The sequence below is a fragment of the Artemia franciscana genome, chromosome 18, assembly GCF_032884065.1.
Source record: "Artemia franciscana chromosome 18, ASM3288406v1, whole genome shotgun sequence".
NCBI lineage: Eukaryota > Metazoa > Arthropoda > Branchiopoda > Anostraca > Artemiidae > Artemia > Artemia franciscana.
In genome coordinates, this window is record NC_088880.1 from 6,209,107 (window position 1) to 6,222,611 (window position 13,505).

The window sequence follows — 13,505 nt, forward strand, 5'->3', positions numbered from 1 at the left end:
CACTAATTCTAAGATACCAGTAATATTAAGGCTAAAAGTATAAAGGTAAAAATTTGTGAGAATGTTAAAGGAAAATTTGAACTAAAACATAACACACTATGTGCATGGAGATAGTCAAAAGGTTGTACCTCAAAAATATATTAAGTTGGAACTTAGGACATTAAGTTGGAACTTTCAGGGCATGCTTAAAGGGGAGGATCGGTTAAGGCAAAGCTACTTATAATACTGCTGCCACTGCTATTCCCACTACTACTACTGCTCCAGGTACTGCTTTTATTGCAAATATTACTAAGGTTAAGATGCAGGTTTCAAGAAGTCTTGAGAAAGAAGCTGAACTAAATTAAACTCACTTTAAACATACAGGTTATCAAAAGAGCATATGGGACATTATATAACAACGCCTGATTGCATTAGTTTGAAACTTCCAGGGCTTGATGAGGGGATGTCCAACTGACAAAAAGGCAATACGTTCATACTACTGCTGCGACTTGTACTAGTGCTATTATTGTTAATACTACTATTAATTCTACAGGAAGTAGTATTAATACTCCTAGTACTACTACTACTACTGCGACTGCTTTTACAAGTATGGCTAAGGATGTGAAGGTAAAATTTTCTGGGAATATTTAAGGGGAAAGTTAAACTGGATCGCGACACGCCGTCTGTATCCAGGTTGTCGAAAGGGTGTACTACTACTGTTACTAAAACTAAGGTTACTACTAATTCAACTGCTACTACTATTACTATTGGCACTACCACTACTGCTAATAAAAGGTAAGGGAACCAGGCAAAGACTTTGGGGAATGTTTAAACAGTGTTGAACTAAATCAAAACACACTATCCGCATACATTTTGTCATAAGGACCTGCACGGATTCAAGTATTTTCAAGTTATGCCTCAAGGTATATAAGGTTTTTATTGAAGGAGTGGTCAAATAAACCTCAGAGGGGGCTCGTTTGATTCAAGTTTGAAAGTTTTAGCTCTATTTTCGAGTGTCGAAAGTGATCAGAGGGCAACTAGCCCCCTAAGCCTTTTTTCTACAAATGTCACCCGATCGAAGTCTTAAGATAGCCATTTTGTTCGAAATGGTCCTTGTGTCATATAACAATACTTTTGGGGTTCACACAGCCCCTCAGAGCCCAAGCGTAAGTGCTGTAAGCTATGCCCCGGAGCATATGAGAATTTTTTGGAAGGGGTGGTCGTATAAAATTTTCAGGAGGCTCATTTGATTGAAAATTAGAAGTTCTAATTTTATTTTTAAGCCAAGGTCCTTGGGGCAAGGACTGTAAGTTATGCAAGCTGTCCATTCTTAGCATATACAATTTTTATGGAAGGGGTGGTCGTACATACTTTGGAGGAGGGTTACTCGATGAGGGAATCAAAATTTCTTGTGCCTTTTTAAGAGTTAAAAGCGATCGGAGGGTAATCATCCCCCCCCCCCAGATTCAAGTTTTTCTCCCCAATGCACTTGATCAAAGTTGTGAAAGTGCTATTTTGTCCAAAATAGCTAAAAATTTAAATAAGTATAACTTAGGGGTTGAAAAATCCCCCAGAGCCTCCAGGACAAGGGCTATAACTTACGCAAGTTGCTCTTCGTGAACATGTCAGGTTTTTGTCGAAAAGGTCGTCTAATTAATTTTGGATCATTAATTAATTAATTAATTAATCATTCGATTGAAAATTGAAGCTTCTTAAGATTCAAAAGTGATCAAAAGGCAAGCAGCCCCCACCTCCTTTTCTCCCAAGGCATCCCGTCAAAATTTTGAAATAGCTATTCTGTTAAAAATATTTCAAAGGCCAAATCATTATACTTTCTTGGCAAACTCCTCCCCCAGCCCCTGGGGCAAGGGCTATGACTTATTGAAGTTGCATATTGCTGCTTTGACACTTTTTCTGCCTCGGTACTTTTTTTTTACTTAAAAATTTAATAGTTTCTTTACTTTGATACTCTGTTACTTTGAAATTGTTACTTTTATTCTAGTTTTGATGCTTCGATGAAACTTTGATGTTGAAAAAAAAATTGACTGCGAAATAGGGCAATTTAACTTTGACCATCAAAAACGAATAGAAATTAATTTAAAAAGAAATAACAAAACATTCCGAAAAAGAATTTTTCAAAGGAAAATAAAGGCCATGTCCAACTTAAGATCAACAGAAATAAAAACCCATAATAAATCAAACTCAAAATAATCAGAAATTACTACTAAAGCATAAATGAAACCCAAAACGAACAGATATTATATAAGTAACCATGATAATCAAACTTACAACAGTTACTAATGAATAAAATAAGTCTTGAAACGAGCAACTTAAATTGATTATGAAAATCCATGTTAAAATGAAAAAATGAAAAATGAAAAAAAAAAATGCAAATAAACATACAACAGGTACTAATATGGATGAATAAATTAAAATTAAAACGATTAAATTGAATATGCAGATAAAGCTAAAAATGAACAAAAATGACTACAAATAAAAGTGTAACTACTGCCCCTTTCTCTAACTGTAAAAGTCTAAAGCCATCTGTAAAGTTTTTTTTTTTTTAATTAATCTTAAGAAAACCTGATGGGAGGTAATAACTAACCTTGCAGTTGAGCTGATACTTTCAAGGCTTCAAGACCGACTTTATTTCCCTATGTTTGTATGGTTGGAGAGGGGGCTGGTGGGTGTCCGATTTACAGTCATTGAGGTCTCTGCCAAAAGGAGCTATAGTTTTTCAGTGAGTCAAAGGTACACATTAATGTCTTAGCTTTGTTTTTAGGCATAAGGATCGATTTATCCTCTTTAGGAGGGGGGGGAATTAGATCTCTAAATTTTGCCTTGGGTAGTTTATAGTTGGACAAGTCACATCCCAACCGCACTCCGAGGCTAATTATCAGGCTCTCTGTTATGCCTTTTAGTGATCTACAACTGATCTAACCGCTATGCAGAGGCATGAGGAGAAGTTGTAATCATCCTATCTCTTTATCAGCCTAATTAGTAGGACGTTTTGGCAAAATTCACTCCCCTTAATCAGGTCATCTGCTATGGTAACGGTGAATTCTATTAGTCATTTTACCAGATTTCCAGAGCTTACAAGCCCTATTCAATAGAAATTGGTGCCTGTGTTACTCCACAACTCAGACTCACGGGTCACAGTTATGGCAACTCTGGGAGGTTTGGACGTTGGAGGTAAATCAAAATCACTATTTTGACAATGATGCACATAATCTTGGTTACATCAGCCTGTTTAAAACTAATCGCAGGCACAGTTTGTTTCGCACTTAATTACAGTCACAAGTAGTAACAGCTGCATGCAATCACTAACATGGTCGCAAACATCAACAGTCGCAACCGTCGTTGCAAATTGTTGAAGTCGCAAGTTGTTGAAGTTGCAGTGGCAGTAGCAGTAGTAGTGAAGCTGCTGCTGCTAAAGTTAAAAGTGATAGGAGGGCAACTAAAGCACCGTCGGCTTTCTTTTCCATAAATGCATCCGATTCAAATTTTGAGATACCATATTGTTCAAAATAGTCCTAGAATCATATAAAAATGCTTTTTGGGTTGATGAAACCCCTCCTGGTCTAGAGGGATAAGAATTGTAAGTTATACCCCGGGGGCATAGAGGGTTTTATGGAAGGGATGCTAGTATAAATTTTCAAAACTCATAAAGGACGTAAAAAACACATAAACTCACACTCCTCACTCAGACTCACTCGCTTACTCACGCTCATTCACTCTCTGAATCGAAGGTTAAATTTGAGGGAGCTTTTTTGTTGTTTTTATTTCCTTTTAATTTGATGCAGACTTTTACTCCCATCAGGCTGCAGTCTGAGCCTACGTCATCTCCGCTATAGCCCCTTCTATCAAGTAGGCTTGATCTCCACTTTTAGCACACAAGACACTGATCAGTTAGTTGTAATAGTAGGAATAGTCACAGCAGTAATATTGATACTACCTGTAATATTATTAACAGTAATAATGGCAGTATTAGTAGCAGTTCTAATACTAACATATTGCATTCTGATCAGTAGAAAATCACTCTTATCAAGTCGTTGAATCAACTTAATACAATTAGCTGTTGCTATGACCTTGCTGGTATGTACTTTTGATAACCTGTATGTTCATATACTTTTTCAAATTTTCACCTCGATGCTCTTAGCCTTACAAGTAGTTCCAATAGAAGTAGTAATAGAAGTATCAGGAGTAAATGTAGCAGTGATAGTAGCAATAGCAGTAGTGTGCACATACTGCCCTTTAGTCAGATCATGTACCCCTTCAAAGTGTTCTCTGAATTTTCCAACTTAATACCCAAATCAATTCTTGAGATACGCTCTTTTGACAATGTGTGTGGACATAGCGCCTTTTGATTTAGTCCAAATTCCTCCCCAATATTGTAAATGGAATGGTGTGATAGTAGTAGTGGTGATAGTTGTAGTGGGTATTGGTAATATGCAAATATTACTTTTTTGATCTGAAAATTCTATATTTATATGCTCAGTCATTTCTGAGTTACTCGCCCTTTATACAATCCGTATGGACATGACGTTCTTTGATTTACTTCAATACTACCCTCAGTAGTCTCAAAAAGGCTCACCTGAATGCCCTTTGTCTTCTTGAAAAGTTAAGTTCAAGTATGCATACCTTTCTCAATATCATATACTATAAGTAAACGATGAACAAATTGCCTAAATGGCAGCCTTTGCCCTTAGGACTGCGGGGAGGTTGACACCACCAAAGACATAATTACTGTTCCTTTCAACAATACTGAACAAATAGCTCTCTTAAATTTTTGATCAGATGGGTTTTTGGGGAATGATATGCTTGGGTGGGGATGATTGCCCTCCATTCATTTTCGACTCTTAAAAAGGTCACTAAAACTTCCAACTTCCAATCGCATGAGCCCCGTCCAATCCAAAGTTTATACGACCACCATAAAAACTTATATGCCCCGGGGAAAAGCTAACAGCCCTTATCACTGGGCTCTAAGGGGTTGTGTCCACCCTGAAAACATTGTTACATGCTCTTTGGATTATTGGTATCAAAATGGCTACCTCACAATTTCGATCGGGTGCGTTTGGGAAATCGGGTGCGTTAGGGAGGGTGAGGGCTAGTTTCTCCCCATCACGATTAACTCTTGAAAGAAAACTAAAACTATAATAATATGAACCTCCTCTAAAGTTTACACGATTATCTCTTCCATAAAAAAAAACTCATATGCCCCAGAGGAATAGCTTACAACCATTACCCCCAAACTCTGGGGGCTGTGTCGACCCTAAAAGTCCTGTTATGGGATCTTTGGACTATTTTTGAACAGATGACTTTCTCAAAACTTCTATTGGATGCATTCAGAGAAAATAAGACATGGGGAGGTGGTAGATGCCCTCCGATTACTTTGACTCTTAAAAAGGGCACTAGAACTTCTGATTCCCAATCTTTTCCATATTACATAAAAAAACTAGTTTTTCTAACTGAAAGTAAGGAGTGACATTAAAACTTAAAACGGACAGAAATTACTCCGTATATGAAATGGGTTGTCCCCTCCGCAATCCCTCGCTCTTTACGCTAAAGCTTTTAATTGTTTTAAAAAGCAGAATTGTGGCAAAAAGTCAAACTTTAACGTAAAGAGCGAGGGATTGTGGAGGGGACAACCCATTTCATATACGGAGTAATTTCTGTTCGTTTTAATATCGCTCCTTACTTTCAGTTAAAAAAACTAGTTTTTTTATGTAATTTGTGAACGTTTTTGAATTAATACATGTTTGATTTTGGCTCTCAACACATAAATTATTAAAATGAAATTTGCATATTAATTCCTTTTTTTGGCTAAATGGCTTTCTCTTAGTTTTGGTCAGAAGATTTTGAGACATAAGGGGTGGGGAAGGAGGCCTAGTCGACCTGCAATTTTTCAGTTACATAAAAAGGCAACTATAAATTTTAATTTTTAACTAATGTTTTTATTAGTAAAAAATATACGTAACTTAAGAATTAACTTACGTAACAAACTTTTATATTCTTAAATTTTTATTATGTATATGAGGGGGTTTGTACCCTCGTTAATACCTCGCTCTTTACACTAAATCGTAAGTTTTGTCCCAGTTCTTTAAGAATGACCCCTGAATCAGAAAGGCCGTAGAATAAATAATTGAAATTATAAAAATACTATAGCATAAAGAGCGAGGTATTTATTTCCTCTTAAATACCTCGCTCTTTATGCTAAAGTATTTTTAGAACCCCTCATATGCGTAATAATCTCAGTTCGTTGTAAGTTTCAATGCTACTCCTTACTTTCAATTGAAAAAACTTTTCCATGTTTAATTTTTCATTGTTTTTTTTTAGTAATTTTAGAAAATCCTGCGCCCTTTTCATTGAATTTCTGTTCCTCCATGACATATTTCTCCAAGGATAGATCCTCCCACTTAGCCCTCTCCCGCCAACCCCACCCCCAAAACCAAAAAAAATCCCCTGAAAACGTCTGTACACTTCCCAATAACCATCATTATATTTAAAAAGTGGTCGAAGTTTGTAACTTGCAGCCCCTCCCCCAGGGACTGTGGGGGAGTAAGTCATTCCCAAAGAAATGGTTATTATGGTTTTTGACTATGCGGAACAAAATGGCTATCTCAAAATTTTGATCCGTTGACTTTGGGAATAAAATGAGCGTGGGAGGGGGCCTAGGTGCCCTCCAATTTTTTTGGTCACTTAAAAAGGGCACAAACTTCCATATTTTGTAGATAGGAGCTTGAAATTATTGCTATAGGGTTCTCTGATACGCCGAATGCGATGGTGTGATTTTCGTTAAGATTCTATGACTTTTAGGGGGTCTTTCCCCCTATTTTCCAAAATAAAGCAAATTTTCTCAGGCCCGTAACTTTTGATGACGAAGACTAAATTTGATAAGACTTATATATTTAAAATCAGCATGAAAATCCGATTCTTTTGATGTATATTTTAGGATCAAAAATTAGTTTTTTTAGAGTTTCGTTTACTATTGAGCCGGGTCGCTCCTTACTACAGTTCGTTACCACGAACTGTTTGAAAAGCCTTATAAGCCATCGGGGCATAAGCTACAATCCTTTCCCTGGGGGCTGCGAGGGGGGTTGCCATCCTCAAAGGCATTATAATCGGACATTTCAGCAACACTAAACAAAATGGCTGTCTCAAAGTTTGGATTGGATGTGTTGGAGGAAATGATGAGCTGGGGGACGGGCCAGTTGTACTACGATCGCTTTGTGCTATTAAAGAGGACACTAGTCAAACCAATTCAATTTCCAATCCAATCGATGAGCCGCTTTCGAAGTTTCAATGGCTATCTCAAAATTTTTATTGGATGGGCTTGGGGAAATGATTTGCAGGAGGAGAAGGCTGGTTGCCCTCGAGTCACTTTCAACTACTAAAAAGGGCACCGAAACTAGTAATTTCCAATTGAATGGGTCCCTTTTTAAGTTTCTACGACAACGCCTTCTATACAAAGGGCCCTGGTCTATAAAAAAAAACGAATATAAAGCCCTCATTGCTCTTTACTTAGGCAGCACTATTGTACTGCCTATGATTAAAGAAAAAGTATATGCATTAACATATTTAACTTCTTTTATTATAAAGGCATAGGAAAGACAGATATAAATTAGAAACATCGATATTTTAAATTATAAAAATGCTGAATACACTTGAAAATGAAAGGCTCTACAAAAAAAGAAAGAAAGAAAACTTTCCAGTCAAATTGATTGAGAAGGATGTATCCAGTATGCTAGTAACAATTCAATAATCTTCGGCTTCATTTTCGTCAGCAGTAATCTTAAGTAACCATGTTCCTCTCACTACCCCCTTAAAATGCTCCAGAAATCACCAGGCCTCGGTAGCACCTACCATGGGAATTACTCGTGTAGATTAATATTATGATGCCTGGCAACTAGCGATTGAACGCTCGCCAAAATGAATTCGAAATAAAAAAATAAAATATACTGACTGATAATAATGAAATAATTACTTTTTGAAAAGTGAAACTAAGTTCCTTTTTTCTCAAGCACTGATAATGAACTAAGTGAATCAATGAGCAACTGAGAAAACCGTTTTCTTATCCATGTAATGTTTTCATTTGTCACAGTAAATAAAAAAGCGATATGTCACTCCTTTGTTGTTCTTTTATTTTGTTTTTCACCAGCATCATTAGACGTATATTCTTAGAAAGTTAAGACAGTGATCAGTTGATCACAAGGTATATGTTTCAGTGTCTTTTGGGCCCTCAGCCGTTCAGAGGGCAACCTGCCTCCTTTTAAGGTCTTGGGTATCTCAGTCATCAAAATGTTTATTTTGAGCAAAATTGTCAGGGGGGGGGGGTCAAATTTAACATGTCTTTACGGTGAATTTCGTCCACACTGCCTTATTGGCGAGAGCCATAAATATATAAGATACTGTTTATATAAAAGAGTTTAATCTTTTAAAACACTAAACCGACCTGTTTACGGTGGCCCACTACAATGCACGTGGTCTCAGATCTAAGTTTGACCAGTTCCTATATCTAGTGAACACAGTCGAACCGTTTATTACGAGCATCGCTGAGACAAATCTTAGCCATGCCATACAGAGCAGTGAGGTTGTCATACAGGGATATGCGCTCCTCAGGCGAGATCATGAGCGCAGTGACGGCACCAAATACTGAGGAGAAGGTGTTGCTGTTTACCTACAAAGCCGTATACCACATTCATACATAAATATACCAGATTCAGAAGGCAAAGAAGCTTTGTGGGTTAGGGTGACCCTCCCAAGTAAGTCAGTGATTCTTGGTACAGTGTTTAACCCTCCAACCTGCCAGATTACTAGCTACCTTGAAGCATCCCGCGAAGACATTTGGGGCAAGTGCGCTAAGTCTGACATAATCCTCCCTGGAGACTTCAATGTCCATCATAGCATGTGGCTTCGCAGCAAAATACTGAAAAGGAGGGGTCGGAATTGCATGATCAATCTCTCTCATACGGGCTGGAACATCTTGTCGATTGTGACACGCATCACAGCCTAAAAGAATCATCTTGTCTTGACCTCTTCCTTATAGATCACCCTGACTCCTTTAAGGTAGACACTCGTGCTTTGAAAAGTGACCATGTTGCCATCATTGCATGTAGAAACCTTCATATTCCCCCTCCAATAAAGTATATTGAAGAATCTGGTTATACTAAAGAGGTAATTGAGAAGATTTCTGAAGTTCTTAGATGGTCTCTTAACCCCGAGCTTATACGAGCATGTGAAACTTCTAAATTCTGGTATCGTATTTGGAACTATTGTGGCAGACCTCTGTTTGGTATTGTTAACGATGTTAGACTTTATATTAAGCGTAATTTTTCTAAGATTCTTAGTAAACATAAGGCAGACGTTATAGATAAATGTAGTGATAGGCTGTTAGAAAACTCTAATGACACATGGCGTTTCATTGGCAGAATGAAAGTTGAATGACAGTAAAATGACTATACCTCACCCTCTAAACATGAATGGGTCAATTATCACACAAGTGAGTTTTCACCCCCTGATACTACTTTACAAGATGCATTTTCCTCGGCGCTGGATATAGCCTTGGGTGATTATGAATTTGGGCCAGTGTTCACGATAAACCTAAGAAAAATTAGTCAATGCATTACGAAACTTAAAAAGAAATGTTCACGTGGAATTGACCAGTTGTGTGCATGCATCTAGTACATGGAGATTTAAATCTATTACATCATTTAGGAATACTGTCCCAGATAATATTTCATAGTGGGTTAGTTCCTGACGTTCTTTGTGCTAATTGTGACCCCTGTGCCTAAGAAAGGAAAAGATAAAAGTAAATGTAGTTCGTACCGACCAATAACTGTTTCTACAGTAATTTGTAAATTATTAGAGTTGTTAGTTATTGATGAGATTAACCGAGTTTGTTCCATGCCAGACAATCAGTTTAGCTTTAAAAAAAGCTACAGCCGTGAACGTATCCACCGAAATATTGCAAATGTTCTGTTAGACGTGGAAGAAAATAAGGATATTGTTATTATGGCTGGTCATGATGTATCACGGGCGTTTGATTCGGGAATACATCCTCAGCTACTGCTCAGTGCCAGCCACCGTGGGCTTGATCGCTCAATCCTACGTGTTTACAAACACATGCATAGTAAATTTCATGTATTTGTTAAAGTACCTGTTCAAAAAGATTTTATTGTTTCAAAAACTACCCCAAAAACCATAATTTGTGCTTGGAAAGGAATTAGGCAGGGCGGGGTTACATCGCGTCCATTTTATAATAATAGCGTGCTAGAGGCTCAGAAGAAAGTTCAGACATCATTTATTTTTCGAGGCCTTGATTCGTCACTTTTAAATTATGCTGACGATGTCCTGAACCTCAGTCGGACCATTTCTGGCATTGAAGAAAATTTTGAGATTTTACGTCCCGAATATACGAAAATAGGGCTGAAGTTTAATGCTGGAAAGAGTGAAGTTGTTTCAATTGATATATCACGCAATCGGTCCATCCCAGATATCGTTTTCTTGATGGTGATCCTGTTAAGTTGTCGCCAAGCATAAGTTACCTTGGATTACCCGTTGGAAGTGACCTAAGGCATGCTCGAGCCCTTTTATTAGACTTTCTAGGTGCAAAGCTTCGCAAGGCGTAGGGTCTGCTTGTTCCTTATAAAGCACGTTATAAAAGGAGTGTGCTTTTTAAAATTAATAACGCATTTTCTGTGCCCCATTTGTTAGCTTTGTCGCCTTTTTGGAGTGTTTTTAGTACGTCAGATAAAAGAGCTTGTCGATCAATTTTCTTTCGGTACGCCAAGTTCCTACTGGGCGTACCTCTGTGTCAAATATCGACGTATGGTTTCTAGATATGGAGTTGTTTATCCATATGTTGTTGTCGCGGAGCGTAGATTGTGTTTTGAACAGAGTTTAGATACGTCAAATTGTTTTAATGCCTTTTTATAATTGCTTTTTCCTATTTAAGTTTTTAGTGCCTTTTTATAATTGATTTTTTTTTTCTATTGAAGTTGCCTTTTTTCCTTTATTATTATTTATTTTTTCCTTTTCCTGGTATGCTCCATTTTGACACCATTGTGCGATTATTAGGTAAACAAAGTTTCATTCATCCGTTCATTCATAAAACGAATGTCATTTTGGAATTGTAGAGGACTAAATAACAGCCCTAAATTTTTTGTTTAATTTTTTTAAAGTATCTTCAACAGATGTGTTAGGAATTTGAGAAACATTTCTTGATGAAAATATTACATTTCAGCGTAATGAAAGATATTGATTTCTTTGTGTTAGTCGCAAACAGATTAGGAGGGGAGGAGTAGGTATTTTTATACGAGATGACTTTACATCTTCTTTACGTAATGATTTTATGATTTGGAATGTTTAGATGCTGTTTGAGAGTTGTGTAGTAGAAGTGAATGGTGGAAGAAATACCTTTTTGGTAATTGTAGTATGTCGGCCACCATCGTCTAGTCTTCAAGAGTTTTTAAAACAATATGAGTCATTGTTAGATGCTCTCACTCAACAGCACCATCCATTTTATGTAATGGGATATTTTAATGTTGATTTAATGCGTCATAAATGCTTGGACATCTAATAAGGGATTGGCATTTTTGAACATTTCATTTTTGCATGGTTTGTTACCTACTTGCTTACTACCGTCAAGAATTTGTGATAACCATGCAACTCTTATTGATAACATTTTCACATCGCAAAATTGCTTTGATACCCATATTATGTTAAACGATACGTCTGATCATTGTGTTGTTGTTTCTGACTTCACTGGATTTCTTTCTTCAACTAGACGTAACTAAGCGTGTTCAGTTAAACGAGAGAACACGTCGCAGTGACTCCCTTGTCATTCGAAGTTTTTGGCTGCGTCTGCGCTCTCATTTCCTATGGCTGCGTCCCTCACTGCAGCAATGTTTTCCTCTGTCCTTGCACTCCTTTTCCTGCCTGAATAAGTTCCCTCTGTGGCTTTAGAAAGTACACACAGTCCCGGGTTCTCTGAACTTCATAACCCAACTATGAAAGACCATAAATGTTTAGTGTACTTGTATATTCCAAGTCAATTATGTTAGCGATGAACTTCAAAGTGAATCTGTGGACATGCCCTCTGTCCTGTAGACTATCCTCTTGTGTTTTCGTCCACCCTTCCTGTTTACCTTCCTCAGATTTCTCCAGGTACCCATTTAGGGCTGGATTGACTCTGTCTGAGCTTATAGAGTCACACCAGTGACCCCTTCCAATCCAAATAACTAGGACTTGCACTTTCTTCATTTGAAAAACTTTTAAATTGGTCAAGTAGCTTCAGAAATACTAAATTCGAACAAATTCTAGTTCAGGGAAAAACACTTGCAGTAGACTTGGAAATGTCAACATAATTTTGAAATAAAATGCTCCGGAAAAGAAACATTTCAATCATGAAAGCGATAATGATCCTACTGAAGACTCGCTAAATCCATAAGATATCTTTTTTATGTTGTTTTAGATAAAGCTAGTCACGAAAGGATCGTTTTGAAGAACAAAAAAATCATAATGAAATATTCGTGTATCTGGGAAAACTTCAAAATATGGAAAAAAAGGTGCTTCAAAAACAAGCACCTGAATTAGAATTTCTCTGTCGGATTCTAAGTTAATAGAAAATGATACACCAAAGATGAAAGAAGCTGACATAGAATTCAAGAAGATGAAGAAGATGAAAGAAGCATGATATAGAATATTAGTTGAAGAGGTGGAAGCTTTGAAATATATTTTTCCTTACAAGTTTTTTGAAAATCTGATTAAAATATTCAATTTTTTTGGGATAATGATAGTACCAAGATGGTATCATTAATGATAATGAGGTCGTAACGGACAAGTGAAGTCCTTCGACCAAAGAAGAAGAAGAAGAAAGAAGAAGGAAAGAAGAAGAGCAACGGCATTTCAAAGCGTATTGCTCTCTGAATATTCTTAATAATACGAGTAAGTGTTGCGTCTGGAAAGAAATCATTTTCCAGGCTAAAACTATCTGAGATCGACAATGAATCAGATGGATTAAATAGTTTAGCAATGATGTCGACTGAAAATGCAGACAAAAGGGAAATAAATTTTTAAACAATTTCAGCTCGGGTACTTTTCATAATTGAAAACTGTTTTCAGCTTCAAAACTCCACTCAATTCCAATTGCAAGTTTTCAAAGATCTGCAAACAGGTTACATTTCCTTAATTTCGAAAAAAACATACCATACAAGGATAACACCTTTGCTAAAGCTCTTCTATCAACAGATTCGAACGCTTGCTCACAATCTATAAAACTGAGGACGAAAGGTGTTTGAAAACTAGGCCACTTCTCAAATATCAGCCTCAGAGTAAAAACCTGGTCGACACATCCTCTACCTGTCCTAATACCGCACTGTTCTTCTCTTATAACTTTTCCTACAGCACCTATAAGGTGTATATAGCATGATTATACTAAGTAATTTGCTACCTACAATACCAGGCTAATGCCTCTATAATAACCACACTTACTCTCATCACCTGTTTTATACGGGGATTTAATTAGG

At 37.0% G+C, this 13,505-nt stretch overlaps 2 protein-coding genes across 20 annotated transcripts in view; one reads left to right on the forward strand and one right to left on the reverse strand.

Annotated features, from left to right (window-relative positions):
• The window catches only part of LOC136038542 (repetitive organellar protein-like), a 223,826-nt gene extending 215,747 nt beyond the window's left edge, over nucleotides 1-8,079 (reverse strand). For 18 of the 19 annotated variants that reach the window (XM_065721691.1, XM_065721690.1, XM_065721689.1 and 15 more), the window contains exon 1: nucleotides 7,964-8,079. The gene's annotated coding sequence lies outside the window, so the exon portion shown is untranslated. The remainder of the gene's footprint in view (nucleotides 1-7,963) is intronic. The other variant, XM_065721680.1, reaches the window with a different exon arrangement.
• A 1,803-nt stretch (nucleotides 8,080-9,882) lies between these two features.
• On the forward strand, nucleotides 9,883-10,518 carry LOC136039001 (uncharacterized). Its single transcript, XM_065722520.1, has one exon. It carries the CDS (start codon nucleotides 9,883-9,885, stop codon nucleotides 10,516-10,518), a length of 636 nt encoding a protein of 211 aa, XP_065578592.1.
• The last annotated feature ends 2,987 nt before the right edge of the window (nucleotides 10,519-13,505 follow it).